The sequence below is a fragment of the Crocuta crocuta genome, unplaced genomic scaffold (genome assembly GCF_008692635.1).
Source record: "Crocuta crocuta isolate KB4526 unplaced genomic scaffold, BGI_CrCroc_1.0 scaffold551, whole genome shotgun sequence".
Taxonomy (NCBI): Eukaryota; Metazoa; Chordata; class Mammalia; order Carnivora; family Hyaenidae; genus Crocuta; species Crocuta crocuta.
In genome coordinates, this window is record NW_027530969.1 from 2,499,138 (window position 1) to 2,515,777 (window position 16,640).

A 16,640-nucleotide genomic window follows, 5' to 3' on the forward strand; every position below is an offset into this window, starting at 1 on the left:
TTCTTTTCTATTCAACCTTTAGGAATGAAGGATCTTTCCTTTTAATGAAATCTGCATTTCATCCCCAAGGTGAAACCCAGTGTCCTTGGCTTCCTCTGAAAAGTGACAAGTGGATTCTTTTGTATACTAAATGCTAAGAAGATTGGGGGGGGGGGAGAAAGAGGTTGTAGTTAATTGATTTCAGATATGAAAAAGCAGATTACAACCCCTTAGAGATATATACAGAGGAGAGAGAGATGGAGAGAGAGAAGGTACACACAAGAGAGATATCCATTTCCTGTAAAACTAAAAGCCATGAAAGTAAAACTCATATAGAAAAAGTCATTTTAATTCCTTTTCAAAACTAGCAGACCTTAAAGGTAAGATCAAATCAGAGAAACCAGTAATCTTTGGGTGTGCGATTGATGTAAGTCATTTCCTGGATGGAGGAATACTGTGTTGGCTGGAGCAAATGGGCAGTGGCACATTTCAGCCATACAACCCTGAGCTGTTTCCCCTAGTCCAAAGTTGAACTTCCCAGCTCAGCCTTTTTCCTTTCCAGTCCAGGGCTAAAGGACAGCCCTACCCAGTCTGGTGGGGCTCCATCTTCGAAAGCATAAAACAGAGAAGAAGGAAAGACCTAATTTTTCTTGTGCCCATGAAATGGTTCCTGGAATTTGAAAGGTATGGGGAAGTAAAGGATAAAAACTAAGTAATGGAAAAATAAACAATAGGTATATCCTTCCCCAACATTCCCACCTTGGCTCTATTGGTCTTAAAGTCATCACTGCAGGCAAGCAGGTGAACCTCAGAGGTGTCTGGCAGCTTTACCTGGGTTCAAGTGGTTCCTTTAATCTTACAAGATTACAAGGCACTTTACAAAGTGCCTCTGCATGTCACTGTAGTTGCAGGGCAGAGGATAAACAGAAAGTGAGTACTGAGTTACCTTAAATGGGAGCAGACAGAAAAAAAGGACCATAACCTTGATGCCTCCAAAGCCCACTGTCCCATATACTTCCATCTCTTCATGCTGTTCATCTGGGTCCTTTTCAGCTTTCCCACCCTTCCTCTCCAAGCCTTTCAGCCAATTCCCAGTTCGACATGCGCCCCCTTCAGGACCCACCTGAGCAGGATTAATCTTTCCTTCCTCCATGTATTCCAGCAGAGTCCCTCTGCCTGTCACTATCTGGATGTCCTGTCTCTCCTGGCAGAATTCTGACCTCCTGATGGATGAATAGTGGTCCTCTGCACTCCCCAGCGTGTGGATGTGGCTCCCATTTTGTCACATTTTAGCTATCCCGCCAGGTGGTCACATCCTCATCATATAACATGACACCATCTCTAAACCACAAGCTCATCGCAGGGAGGTTTGCCTTCTTCAGTCCTACATCACCAGCACCCGGCACGGTGCCTGCTACATAGCAGGCAGTTGTGTTGTGATTTCTCACATACCCTGTCATTCGCCTGCTCTGGAGAGAGCTACCCCAGGCCGACTGTATATGCCTATTGCCTTGCACAGTCCGTGGGACATAGTACGTGCCCCACAATGATTGCTGAAGTCAGCTAATTAAGTGGGATTGCAGAGTTCAAAATGTATTTGCAGAGAAATGACCGGCCTACAGGGAGCCATGCCTGTCTCCCATGACCCCTCAGCGTCATACCCCACACCAGGGAAAACCAGGCACTTGTAATAGAGGAAATACAATATTCTGTGTATGGACTCTGCTCCAGATTGGCATTGCCCTCACGCCAGGATCTGGGGTGGCAGAGCCACCACCAGCTGGAACAGTGCTGGCCACTGTGGCTAAAGGGGAAAATCTTATGCTGGGTGGGTTTTGCCCAGAAATGACATAGGTCCCTTCTGCTCACAGCCTGCTGACCAGTCATGTGGGCAACCTGACTTCAAGAGGGAGGGCAGGGGGTGTTGGTGACCACTGACAGAGTCTGCCACGCTTGTCTGCTAGAGCACAGCTTCTCAAATTCTAACGTGTCCATGGATCACTTGGAAATAATGTTAAAATTTGGATTCTGATTCAGTATGGGGAAGGGGCCAGATTTTGCATTTCTGACAAGTCACTGGCCCATTGTTCACACTCTGAGGAGCAAGGGCAAAGCTTTGAATCCTTCCTGGCCAAACCGAGCTCTCTCTCTCTCTCTCTCTCTCGCTCTCTCTCTCTCTCTCTCTCTCTCTCTCTCCAGAGACAAAGTTCATCATGTAGCTCTGTCATTTTGTGTTGCAAACCAAGAAAAATATCCTTGCTGGTCAGAAGACACTTGTGATTTATCGCGAGGGTGAGAGGGACACAGAGAAATAGATAATGAAAGCCATTAACTGTTCCGTAGAACCGCAGGGTCCAGGGAGGGACAGAGCACAGGAATGCTGTAGCTGTTCCAAGAAGGCCAAGCTCATTCCATCCAGAGACCACCATTTGCATAAGCAGGTTTTGTAAATGCACCAAAGTAGATCTAATTATGTCACCTTTTTCCGACTTTGCCTCCTTAGTTTCACAGGAAGGGTCAGCGCAGCTCTGACTGGACCTCGTGAAGGCTCCAGCCCCTCTGAGCACTTGCATTGTCTTGTCAGTGTCACCTTGTTGTTCCAGGGATCCTCCACTAGCTCTGACTTGTCCCTCCTACATGTGCTAACAGCCACTGATTGACTCGCAGGGGTGAGTCCAGGGTGCCAGAGCCTGGAGCCCCTGGTGTTCCAGGGTCCTCTGTGGTGTGGGACATGAGCAGCCTGTCCCTCTCCTCCTTGTGGCCAAACCACTGTGGGCAGGGGCAACCTGCTCCCCACACACCTGCAGTTTTGTGGGTGCTCTGTGCTGTCCCGAACTGGAAACCCATGAGTCTCTGCTCAGCTTGGAATAGATGGTGTTTTTCTTTCTAGCGGTTTTATTTAAAAGCCATGCCAGTCATTTTGCATCCCTTCCCAGAAGTTTTGATTGATGGCAATCTGGTCAGCTAGGAGCTGCCAATGGAATAAAACTGCTGACTTGGGCATTGGCATTGGCTGAGCTTGTTAAGCCTGCACGGGGTGTGTGACTGCGCGTGTGTGTGTGCACGCAGGATGGAAACGTAGCATGGGATTTGATGGCATTAGGTCTGGAAAGAACTGAAGGGATCTCTCAGTTCAGAAGGAGAAAGCAGGAAGCAAGGAGGCTATGCCTCGTACATGCTCCCTGCTGCCACTAGAGGGCAGAGTGAGAAATAGAATCCAGGTCTTTTGCGTTTGCTTGGATCAAACTTAGTAAGGCTTTAAAAAATATGAATCGAATAAGGATTGAACTGCAGTTTCCTTCCTCCTTTCCTGATTACTTTCTCATTAGCAACACAGCCATTTCTCAGTGGGCCTTCAGACTATGATCAAAATTAAGGACATCTGTCTTGAAAATGCTCCTTGCTGATTGGATACAGACCTGCATGTTTCTAGAACCTTATGGATGGGGAATGGGCAGTTACCATGATGACTTTGGACTTGGCACCTCCATCTAAAGGTTCTGAATATGAAGTTCTTTGGTAGACTCCAGAGGGTCGTAGAATCCTTTGAAATTATAAGCAAATTATTTTACTGTGACTTTATGTGGAAAGAATGTCCATAGTGTTTATTGGATTCTCACGTGAATCTGTGACCCCATAAGATGTTAAGAACCGCTACTACAGATTCAAGTTTTTTTTACAGAGATACATTTTCTAAAAAGTGAAAGGTTTCTATAGGTTACTCTAAGGTGGGGTTGAATATATATCACACAGCATCCTCATGTGCACTTATATACACATGCATACGAGTGCACACTCACATGCATAACGATGCACCCACACACCTCTCCCACATACATGTGCACATACACCATGTGTTAGTGTCTCTAGAGCCAATGAACTCTCCCCCCTTCCTGCCCTGCTATGTAGAATTCCAGTAGGTTCTTGGTGGGTTCATATTGACGGTTTCTGCTCAAGCATGCTGCAGAACAGTACAGACTCAGCTCTCTGGGGTCTCACTTATCCTGCATTTCCAAATCCTGGGCACAGTGTGTATGTGGGAAGGAGGATGGAATCAGAGCCGGACAGACCTGTATTCTTGACCCAGACTCACAACTAACACTCTGGACACATGAATTTGATCATGGTCTTTAACTTCTTTGGATTTTCTTGTGGGTGAAGTCAGAATAAAGATCTCCCCACAGCTTCAAGTTTGCTGGCATGATGAAATGAGAAAATGAGAGAAAAAGCCCCCTAGAGGTCACAGCCGCCCCACTAGAGGGGCCCTGAAGACTTCTCCTCTGACATCCATTACAAATCAGTATGGAGCCTGGTATGTAAAACACAAACTCTGCTTTTCTTGACACTTGAGTAGGTCTTCTGTCATCTCTTGGAATCAGATGATGCTTGGGAAGTTTGTGGAATTTGCTATTGGGAGGGCATCTGTCCATCTGTGCAGATGGGAAGCAGGCAACCCCAACTCTCTATTAGGTAACCTTAGATGGGCTCTTTGTGTTAGTTTTCCATCTTTATCAGGCAGCCATTGGTACCTGGGATCAGCTGAGGTAGGACAAGAAAAAGAATAATTGAACCACATGTTTGGAGCAAGTCTTTTCACTGTTCTCCTTTGGCACTTCTTTGGAGGAGTTTAACATCATAACAGGAGGCTACTGATACAAGTAGGCCAGGAAATACCTAAGTCACTGTTGTGGGATGTGCTTGTTATGCAGGAAAATATATTATTTGACAGCTAACAAAACAATGGGAAACAACCCAAGTTCCACTGATGAATGAATGGGTAAACAGAATGTGGTCTATACATATAATGGAGTGTTATTCAGCCTTAAAAAGGAAAGGAGTTCTGACACAGGCTACAACATGGATGAACCTTGAAGACATTATGCTGAGGGAAATAAGCCAAACACAAAAAAACAAATCCTGTGTGATTCCACTTACATGAGGTACCTAGAGTCATCAGATTCATAGAGACAGAAAGTAGAATGGGGTTGCCAGGGTCTATGGGGTGGGAGGAATGAACAGGTATTATTTCATGGGTAATGAGTTTTAGTTTTGCAAGATGAAGAGTTCTAGAGATTAGTTGCACAACAGTGTGAATGTACTTAAAAATGGTTAATGTGGAAACTTTGAAGTTATGTGTATTTTACCGTGACTTAAAAAACAAAAGTCAATGAGATGGCCTGAGAAATCTACATCACACATTTTGAGTTCCAGGAATGTGAGCAGGGGGGAGAAAGAGTATGACCCAAATATAGGATGATCCATGTTTAGAACTCTTTTTGGAAATTTTGAAATCATAAATATCCCTCTCTAAGGGAAAGGTACATCTTTATCTGACCACCTGGAACAGTGTGCCTTATTGTAATAATGGAAATATCAGGAAGCAGGGGTTGGAGTCCTGTCTCTGCAGCCTACTGGCAAGTGGCTTGAGACAAGCCTCCTCTTTCTCTGGGCTTCGCCGTCCTTCACTGAGAAGTAAGAATAATAATTCCTCCCTTTTGTAGTTACTGAAAGCCTCACCTAGACTAGAGTGTGTGAGGAAGCACCTTGAAGAATCTGCAACTCAGGAGAAATGCAAGGGTTTGGGATTAGAGCTTGCCTCTCTTCCCTGATTCACTCCTAACCTGATCCGTTGATGTCCATCATAGCCTGTGTTGCTGTCACCACCAGGCTATACTTTTTCAGGGCATCTTTTCCGTGCAATATGTTGAGTATACCTAGGCACTCAGGAGACCTCAGTGAAACTAATAATAAGCTTGTTAGCAGATTGCAGTAAGCAGAGTGGCCACTTGTTCATTAACTTTATTAAAAGAAAGGCTTCCTGCCGATAGCACTGGAAAGATGGGTGGGGCCCAGGGTGCTCTTGCAGGCAGAACATCTGTAAGGGAGTGAGTTCCTCAGGTCTTTGTGCTTGGCAGGGTGGTGGGGACTGGAGACACCTGTTGGGGCTGGAAGGGAGCTCTGCCACAGCTTACTAATGACCACGTCTTGTCCTTGCCCCACAGAGCTCAGCTGCACAGCTGTAGAAGTAGGGAGTGCACGGTGGGTGTACATGGAGGACTACTTTAGGAGGGCAAGATGGGTGGACCAGCTTCCTTCCAGCATGCGTGGGGGCTGATAGCAAAGGAAGCCAGTATTGTCGTGTGGTTAAAATATGCCAGAGTGCTGTGTACTTTGTGTCCCTTTTCTGGGATCCTCATCAGAGCAGTGATGTAGGTATTGTGCCCATTTTACAGATAGAAAAGCTGCTGCTTGGAAGAACAGAATATAAGGAAAAAAGGCACAGAAGAGTTTCTGGAGTCATCTAAGAAAAGGGCAAAGTAAGAATCTGTGAGAAAAGCATGACCAATCAGTTTTATTAGGTGACCTTCCAGAGATTTCCTGATCCAGGTGTCACACTGATACAGGTTATTTTAGATAGGTCCCACTTACTTCCCTCCAAAAAATCAGCAAGAAAAAAATGCCATGAGCAAGAGGGTTTGGTTAATTATATTGGAGTCAATAAAAGTCGGTGACAGAAAAATAAAGGGTAGGGGAGTCAGGCCAGATTATTTCTTCTTCTAGTGCTGGTTTTGGTTGAGGAACCCAGCAGAGGGGAATGCAGGGCTTGGCTTTCCCTGTGACAGTGGGAGACCAAGCCCTGGAGAAGGGAAGGACTGGTTGAGCCCTGGGCTTTGACCAGCAAGAGAGTGGATTTCCTGGCAGCGTCATCATGGAGCTCAAACTTTTTTAAATTTGAGTATAGAGGACATTCAATGTTACATTAGTTTCAGATGTACAACATTAGTGATTCAATGTGATGCTGTGCTAATCACAGATGGAGCTACCATCTATCACCTTACAATGCATTATGATTTCATTAACTGTATTCCTTAGCTGTGCCTTTTATTCCTGTGACTTAATCATTCCATAACTGGAAGCCTGTATGTCTCACACCCCTTCACCTATTTTGCCCTGGCTAATTTCCTATTTTCCACATTGCCTCTGGAAATCATCAGTTTGTTCCCTGTGTTTATAGGTCTGATTCTGCTTTTTGTTTATTATTTGTTTTTCTTAGATTCCATATATGAATGAAATCATACAATATTTCTCTTTCTCTGACTTATTTCACTTAGCATAATACCTTCCAGATCCATCCATGTTGTCACAAATGGCATGATCTCATCCTTTTATATGGCTGCATAATACTCCATGGTATATATACGTGTGTGTACCACAATTTCCTTATCCATTCATCTATTGATGGACACTAGGTTGCTTCCATATCTTGACTGTTGTAAATAATGCTGCAATAAATATAGGGGTGCATATATATTTTTGACTTAATGTTTAGGGGTTTTTTTTTGGATTATTGGATCATACAATATTTCTGCTTTTAATTTTTTGAGGAACTTCCATACTGTTTTCCACAGTGGCTGCACCAGTTTGCATTCCCTCCAACAGTGCACAAGGGTTCCTTGCCAACACTTGTTATTTCTTGTCTTTTTTATTTTAGCCATTCTGACAAATATAAGGAGATACCTCATTGGTTTTTATTTGAATTTCCATAATGATTAGTGATAGTGAGCATCTTTTCATGTGTCTGTTGGCCATCTATATGTCTTCTTTGGAGAAATCTCTGTTCTTCTGCTTGTTTTTAATTTGATTATTTAGGGAGTTTTTTTTGGTGAGTTATGTAAATTCTTTATATATTTTGGATATTAACCCCTTATGAAACTGGACCACTTTATAAAACTATACAGAAAAATAAATAACTCAAAGTGTATCTAATATATTTTGGATATTAACCTCTTATGAAACTGGACCACTTTATAAAACTATACAGAAAAATAAATAACTCAAAGTGTATCTAAATGACCTAAATGTGAAATCTGAAACCATAGTGAAGTTTAGAGCCAACCTGGCAGTCACTTTGACCAGATAAGTCCTTGATGACCTGCACTCATTCCCTATACCACAGGGTGGCTCTGTAGAGCCTGAAAGAGAGCACAGTCTTCTGGGCTGGGATCAGTCTGGTGCTGGGAGCCCCTCAGGGATTCACCCTGTCAGGATTTCTATGCTTCAGGCTAGAGCATTTGCTGCACTTACCTTCAACTCTTTATCTTCCATGATTTGCCTTTGGGCAACCCACTTTCATGAACACAGCCTCCTTTTTAGAAGCTACCAGAAAACTTTGTAGGTGATGTGATTCATCGTTTCTATAATCAGGAACGGTACGTCATCAGCGTGGGCCCCCCTCATAGACCGTGGAAGAGATTACAGAGGTTGTGGATTACGTGCTGCCCCAATTTAGCTCTCCTGACACTCCCTTCCCTCCCACAGTAACAGGAAGGAGAGCCATAGTGATGCTTGGATTGGGATAGCCCTCCATCTGCCCTAATTCACTGAGGAAAAGTAAGTTACTCAGAAACTTGATACAGAGGCGCCTGTAGTTAGTTGGTTAAGTGTCTGACTCTTGGTTTCAGCTCAGGTCATGCTCTCATGGTTTGTGAGTTCAAGCCCTGTGTTGGGCCCTGTGTTCACAGTACAGAGCCTGCTTGGGATTCTCTGTCTTCTTCTCTCTACCCCTCCCCTTCTCTCTCTCTCTCTCTCAAAAATAAGTAAATAAATCTTATTTTAAAAAAAGAAACATTGATACGCTGGCCATTATTTGTAAGAAATTACTTATGACACCCCTGATTAGGCCACCTGATGTATGGTGATGCTGTTAGGATAAGACTGAGGTTCACCTTACCAGTACCTACACTGCTTGCTCATGGCCCAAACCGACTAGTGGGCTTTGGAGGCCAAAGGGATAATCTGTAACCTGGTCTTCATCTCTCACTTCCTCCTGCTCATCCATCTCCCCCATCACCCCACTCACCCCCTCCCTAGAAGAGCAAATGGGCTTTTTCAAGAGCTGTTAGAGATGCTGAGATCATCCTTCTATGCAAGATGATTGGTCCTCCCTGTATGGACATAGCCACTGCAAGAGTCTAAAAAGTAAACCTACCTATGGAAGGACAAGGAAAGTGACAGCCTGAGCACCCTGATCCCCAAGCCCCCTCTTGATGTTCCTTCTCAGGTCCCCAAGAATGTGCTTTGGCTTGAGGCAGCAGCAGGGACCCAAGTGGAAACCCTTAAGGTGAAGAGAATCCCCAAGACTCAATTGTTTTTCTTTTTTATTCATTCATTAATCACTGAGATGAGGTAGAGAAACAAGAGGGTCCATACTCTCAAGGAGCACATGGACCTGTATGTGTATTGTCATAGGGAGTGGAAGTGGCTTAGAGAAACAAAGAACAATTAGAACACAACGTCATAAGTACCAAAAAGGATAGCCCTTTTGTGGGGGCCTCAACAATGGAGCAACTCCTGCCTTATAGACTCAGGAAAGGTGTTATAGAGGTGGGGGCGTTTGATCTCTGTGTTAAGAGATGGGTAGAAGCTCACATGATCCAGAAGAGAAGAAAAAGCATTCCAAGGAGGTTGTGTGCAAGGGAACGGAATGTTTAGGAAATGTATAAAGTTTCATATGACTCACAAAAAGAGTTCTTAGAGAGAAAGTGAAAGGAAAGAGTTAGGAAAGAACAGGAAACAGACATTAGGCCTAGGAAGTGGACTGGAATCCAGCACGGGAGGGCCATTGGGTTCTCCTAAGGAATCAGGAAAGCTTTGCTTCATGGTTTAAACAGGTGCCATGACCAGCATGCACTCTCCTGGCTTCTGGGGACAGTAATCAGTCCCAGTCCTGAGTCCTGTTCTCTTTAACCCTGTAGCTCAAACAGTGCAGTGGAAGGGCCGGAATAAAAGAGCAATGAGGATTGGCAAAGCTGACCAACCTCAACCAGGTCTGAAACAAACAGGCCCCCAGAATCCCCAGCACAGCATCCAGCTGTGTGTGTCTGGCGACACCTCTCTGTAGATGGGCCTGGGAGGGCTGAGGACAGTGAGGTGCTCCTGCAGCCACGTGTGTGAGCGAGCAGAGGCAGCGGATGTGGGGGAGGAGGAAAACCAGATGCTAGTTAGGATTCCTGTTTTCCTCCTCCCTTTTCTTTTGCATACATTTTCTTTCTCATGTGTTTGTCCCCGCTCCCAGGTTTTAGAGCGAGGGTTGAGGAAAGCCACAGCCCTGTGCTCAGGGATGGCCTCAGCCTCGAGTCTGGCCAGCACAGTGTGCATGGGGCGATGTTGACCTCAGGCCCGGTGGTTCCAGCATGTATCTTCCACCCTAACAAGAACTGACCAGGATGTCCCAGCTTAACAGGAAGTGCAGGAGGGCAGCTTGGAGCTGTCTTCCATGGGTTTTCCTCACTATTTATTCTTGTTTCTTCCTCTCAAATAAAAGTGAAGTGTCTGCCATCTTGTGGCAGAGGCCTGGTACTGCCTGGGCCCCCACAGTCACCGTCCCACTGATCCCCTAGAAGGGATGCTGGCCCTCTGGGGTGGTCCATGGACAGGGGTCGGTGGGAGCTGGTGTGGAAAGGAGGAGGGAGCCTGTGCAGTAGTGCTCACCATCACTGGCCTCTCCCCCTTGGTAAATAGGCTTCTGGAGACAGTGGCTATGAACTCCAGGGCCTCAGAGGATGGCCGTTTATGAATGAGAAATAGGGTAAGTAGTGTGGGAGGAGGTCACCTTCAGAAAGGGCAGGGCCTGGAGGGGATGAGGTGAGTGAGTGGAGATCTGAGACCGGGTCTTGGCCCTGAGGGAAAGGGAAGGGGGCAGAGGATGTCAGCAAGCTCCTGTGCAGGGTGTCCCCAGCCAGGACAGTCAAACTATGAGGTCACATCAGAATGTGGAAGACTCATGTCAGCATGTACGCAGTATCTCGGGTGAGAACCAGAGGGGAGCATCTCTCATGAATGAGTAAATGAGCTCTCTGAGGGCAATCATGTATGCATATGATTTCTGGGCTCCTGACCAGTGAGGGTGTCAACTCCACTTATAAATCTGGAGCCCTTTTATTTCCAGCCACAAGAGACAGAGGTCATGTGAAATCAGTCCTAGAAGCTCTCCGCCTCTCTCAACTTGCACCAGGAAGTTCAAGTCATGACCTGACATCCTTTCCTTTCTACAAGCTCTCGAGTGCTGCCTGCAGCAGCCAGGATACCCCACAGACCTCGTGCTTATCATCTTCACCAGAACAGTCCACCACCACAGCCACCCCACGTCCTGAAGTGGGCACTCCTTCACAGGCGAATACTAGCAGTAATTTTAGTAAGTGTCCACTACACACCCCCGGGCACTGACCCGTTTCCCATTGACAGTGAGGTCATTTCTAACTCTAACTCTAACCAAGACAGTTAACCATTCCAGATTCTCATTCTCATCCAGGCTTTGGTTCCTGAAAACAATTCTGGAATCAATTGCTGTGGTAGCTGGAGTTCAATCATAGAAACGGTGTTCAAGGCATTTCAAGCAGGAGGGTAGATTTTAAGCATCAAAGGAAATTTGATGCTTCCAGACTCATTAGAGAGGCTGTTTGAGTGAAGATCAGGGAAAGGCACCACTGCATTTCAGGATACCAAGAAGTTACAGAAATTGCTAGAAATCACTGCTGATGACTTTGCCTGAAGCATAACTGTCAATGATTGTCAGGAAGAGCTGGTGGAGTCTCCCGTCTGATCTTTGGAGATACCTGAGCCCATCTTCACGGCTGCACCTTGCAAATAATGGCTTCTCCTGATCCTGCCTAATTTCACGTGTGCTTCTCTCATTGGTGGACTCTTAACTGGCATGCTTTTGGCAATAGAATCTGGGAAATGTAGTTTCAAGTTTCCAGCCTGTGCAGTATCAGGGTGAGCTGAGAATGTCAGGGATCAAGACACAATATCTGACACGCACTTTTAAATGCAGATGATAATAATAGTACTTCCTTCATATGGCTGTTGTGAGGCTAAAATTAACACTGTGAAGTCTTTGCACAGAGTGTGGCATATGGTAAGCCCTCGATAATTGCTCGTTTACAAAAAATTGTCAAAACTGAAGTCAGAATGGCTCCTCGTTCTCATTTCTAACCCCTGTAAGGAAACTGGCTGCTTCCGAGCTGTGGGGTCCAACGTGCCTGCCTTGGCGAGGTTCCCGTTCCTTACCATCCTGGGCCTGTTTGGCGTCAGATCCTCAGTCTGCCTCATTCTGGCTCAGAGGGCTAGATGGAGACGCAGGAGGAAGGGGAAAGTTCTCAGGGAAATAGTGCAGCAATGAATCATGCTGGATTAATACTGGATTCCCCCTGCTCTGCAGAGGGAAGGACTTCATCTCAAATGGACCAACGGTCAGAGACTGGTCAGTTCCCTCCTGGAAACACAAGTCAGGGCTGTGCCTTGCACTTCTGTACCAAATAGAGTCAGCGAACCCCGGGTCGAGTCTCTGTAACCTTGTGCCCAAATGCTCCAAGCAGCCTGTAACGAGAAAGAATCAGGGCACAGCTGAAATCCAAAAGGGAAAGGAAACAGGCTAAGATCCATGGGGAACAATGTCTATTTCTTAATCTGTCTCCTGCCCCAAATAGCTCCGCTCTCCTCCCCCACTTGTGTTTACGTGTCTGTTTCTTTCCCTGGCAGCAGATGCCACCAGGCCTTAAAGTAGGTCACAAAGGGCGGTGATGAGCCGACACAGGCCCTCAGGCCACGTCCTCCCCTGACCTCACTCCCCGGTTCGGGTCGGTCCGGAGACCCACATGAGCCCCTGCTCTCCAAAGCACCCTGGCAGGGTCCGCGCTCCCTAGAACCACAGCGAGTGGGGGTTCCTCTGTCCAGCCTGTGAGTGGGCAGGGGGCCTGTTCTGAACTGGCAGCAGAGGGGACAGCACTGGGCTGGGCTGTAGCCCTCCCCGCCCCATCCTGCCCCTGCCCTTTCATCCCCTCCAACCACAGCCCTGCTTCACTGCCCTCAGGGACGCGCATTCTTCCCAGGGCAGTCAGGGAGCAATATGTTTCTCCAGAGAAGCACCGGGGTCCCTTTCACACAGACCCACAGGGTCCAAACCAGGGCTCCCAACACGTACCGGGGGCAGCCTTGGTATGATGGGTAGAGCACACATATTCGAGTCAGGAAACCAGACTTCAAACCCAGTTACCTGAGGCACAGGCCCGTGAGAGCTTGGCCGGAATAACCCAGCTGGGAAGCGGCAGAGCCCAGGCCCGCAAGGACCCACTGCACACCCCAAGTCACGCGTGTCTGCCTCCCTCACAGCTGGACCTCCCAGCTCTCCTCGGGACCCTCTCTGCCCAGCATCCGTTCCTCATGGTGCCTTTCTCTCCCCAGGTTCTTTCAGAGCACGGCTATGGCCCGATCACGACCGACATCCGGGAGGGACAAACTTTCTACTACGCGGAGGATTACCACCAGCAGTACCTGAGCAAGAACCCCGATGGGTACTGCGGCCTTGGGGGCACCGGCGTGTCCTGTCCACTGGGTATTAAAAAGTAATTTCTCTGCTTGTGATCAGCGCTTGAGGTCACAGCAAAAATGCTTTCAACAAATTCGGCAATTCTTTTGTGGTTCAGGTCAGTGGCTTTTTGAAGTGCACAGAGCACAAAGGCATTCATAAAAATCTGGTGTAAGGAGGTGTAATTTACATGAAGTGCAATGAATGGCAAGTTGAGAACGTGCAGTTTATCTTCTAATAAATGATGGTGGGAGTCGAACTGTGACCTACTGGGGTCTGAGTGAGGATAACGAGGATGCTGTGTTCCCCTTCTTGGGCTGGGATGCCTGCCTTAGAAGCTGGGGAAGGAAGCTGGGAGATTGTCGGACCGGATGAGGCACATCGGACACCCTTTAACTGTGCCCTGTCCCATCTTACCTGCCCTCTACCCTCTAGTGCCTTAAAATCTTCAATCATTTATAGCCTCAGTGAATCATTCACTGCAATACTTTGCTCTGTTGATCCTGTATGTGTAAGGGGCTTTCTCTCCTTTTCAGCCCTCTCGTGGCAGAGAAAAGATGTGAGTTAGCTTGATGAATTGAAATGCTTTGCTTACAGCTATAAGAAATTCTTGTTCTAATAAAAGTGTGCAATCTAATACAAACTGCCTCACGTCTCATCTGTCTTTTACTTTTAGGTAGGATATTTCTAAGTATTGTAGGACAAAACCCTCGAAATGAATTTCCCCCAAATGGAAGATATGATTGAGGTTTTCAGGAACCATGTATACCTCTGGCTCCTTTCACCTTTGGTGATAACAGATGTTTTCCACATGCCTGTTACAGCCATCACACCAGGTACTATTCTAATTAGAACAGACATGTGCATTTCTTGTCCTTAAGAGTCTTTATATTCAAGACAGCGAGTGGGGGACATAAGATAGAAACATGTCATCACATGAGCAAATCAGATAATCACAGGTCCTGACAAATGATATGAAGATGATAAACAGGATAAGATAAGCTGCCTCTAGGGGCTGTGGAGTTACACACAGAGGGGTTTTGGTTACATTGGTCAGGGAAAGCCTCTGTGAGGTGGAGAGACAAGTTAACTGAATGATGCAAAGGAGAAATGTAAACACAGGGGAGGAGGGCAGAGCTTTGGGGGCAGGAAACAGATTAAGAAATATATTGTTCCCCATGGATTTAACATGTTTCTTTTCCCTCTTCAGTTTCCTCTGTGCCCTAAGCCACCGTGGAAAAATTAAAAATAGAAATGTCATATGATCCAATAATTCCACTCCTGGGTAATTACTCAAAGAAAATAAAAGCACTAATTCAAAAAAGATGTATATACCCCTGTGTTTATCACAGCATTATTTGTAATGGCCAAGATACAGAAGCAACGTAGGCATTATTCAATAGATGAGTGGATAAAGAGAATGTGATTGATGTGTACACACACACACACACACACACACACACACACAGAGGAATATTATGTGGCCATAAAAAATGATGAGAGCTTATCATTTGCAACACATGGACAGACCTAGAAGGTATTATGCTAAGTGAAATAAGTCAGACTGAGAAAGACAAATACCTGATTATTTCACTCATATGTGGAATATGAAAAACAAGACAAATGAATAAAGAAACAAAAAGCAGAAACAGACCTAAAAATACAGAGAACAAAATGGTGGTTGCCAGAGGGGAAAGGATACAGGGATGACCAAAATGGGTGAAAGGGAGTAAGAGGTATAGGCTTCTATTTATGGAAATAATAAGTCATGAAGATGAAAGGTACAAGCATAGACAATGTAGTCAGTGGTATTGTAATAGTGTTGTATGGTGGCAGGTGGTAGCTACATTTGTGCTGAGCAGTGCATCTTGTATAGAGATATGAAATCACTGTGTTTTACATTTGAAACTAATGTAACATTGTGTGTCAGGTATACTTCAATTAAAAAATTATTATGGGGGCACCTGGGTGATTCAGTCAGTGAAGCATCAGACTCGGTTTTTTTCTCAGGTCATGATCTCATAGTTCGTTAGATTGAGTTCCACATCAGGCTCTGTGCTGACAGCATGGAGCCTGCTTGGGATCCTCTTTCTTCCTTTCTCTCGGCATCTCCCCTATGCTTGCTCACACTCTCTCTATCAAAATTAACAAATAAACCAAAAAATATTATTAAAAAGAAAAATATGTAAGTGGAGCAGACTGATATGCCTAATCAGTCTCAACATCCCCATTTTGGTTGCCTGAGGGAAAACCTTTCCACACAGAAGGGCCAGAAAGTATAAGTGTCCCATGACAGGGAGGAATTTGTAGTGCTTGAGAAACGGACAGGCCCATAGGGCTGGGTGGGAATGAGGAAGAGTATTGGAAAGAGAGGTAGGAAGAGCCAGATCATGCAGAACCCTCAAGGGACATGTTAATGGGACTTGTTCATTTGTTCATTCATTCTGTTTAATAATTGACGGCCATTGGAGAATTTCTATGTTTCTCCTTTTTTGTCTAGGCTGAGCAACTAGAGGGACGGTGGTGTTATTTATGTGTAAGGAGGAGACAGAGGAGAGATAAGTGAATGAATCAATTTTGGCCACTCAAAATCTGAAGTGCTTCATCCTCATGAAAATGTAAGGGAGGGTAGTTTGCTGTGCAGTTGTAGAGCCAAGGAGGGATCCAAGGAAGATAAATTTAAGAATCGCCAGTATATGGATGACATTTGAGGTGTGAAGCTAGTTTAGATCATCTGGGGAAGGAATGTAGAGGAAGAGAGGGGGATGGAGTATTAAATTGCTGGGGTGTCCTGACATATGGAGAGCTGGTAAAGGAGGAGCAAAGGAATTTGAGAAGTGACATTTGAAGGAGGCACATAAAGGAGGTGTGTCCTCACAGTGAAAACTAGCCACAGACATGTACCCCAAGAAATGAATAATGATCTGAATGACGCAAAAGTGAAATGCAGATGATGCATCATGAGTCGGGGTTAAACTCAGACCAAGTTTTTTCTATATTTACATCAGAACACAATAAAAAATGACAAGGAAGCCAGGTCCTTTTGAGGAAGGATCTTGTAGTGTTTCAGGAGGTATGTGCTTTGAATCTTGCCCTAAGCCTTCCCCAGAGGAAAATGGGGGGCTTTTACCAAAGTGACTCTTTTTTAAAAAATTTTTTTTGTTTTATTTATTTTTGAGACAGAGAGAGCAGGAGTGGGGGAGGAGCAGAGAGAGAGGGAGACACAGGATCTGAAATAGGCTCAAGGCTCTAAGCTGTCAGCACAGAACCCGATACAGGGCTCAAACCCACAAAC

The 16,640-nt window shown here is 45.6% G+C and overlaps 1 protein-coding gene across 5 annotated transcripts in view; it reads left to right on the forward strand.

The window, feature by feature from the left end:
• MSRA (methionine sulfoxide reductase A) overlaps positions 1–13,988 on the forward strand; it is a 445,744-nt gene extending 431,756 nt beyond the window's left edge. For 4 of the 5 annotated variants that reach the window (XM_077769707.1, XM_077769706.1, XM_077769705.1 and 1 more), the window contains one exon: positions 13,222–13,988. In XM_077769707.1, coding sequence (XP_077625833.1) covers positions 13,222–13,386 — 165 coding nt within the window. In that variant the 3' untranslated portion in view covers positions 13,387–13,988. The remainder of the gene's footprint in view (positions 1–13,221) is intronic. The other variant, XR_013336409.1, reaches the window with a different exon arrangement.
• Positions 13,989–16,640: the final 2,652 nt, after the last annotated feature.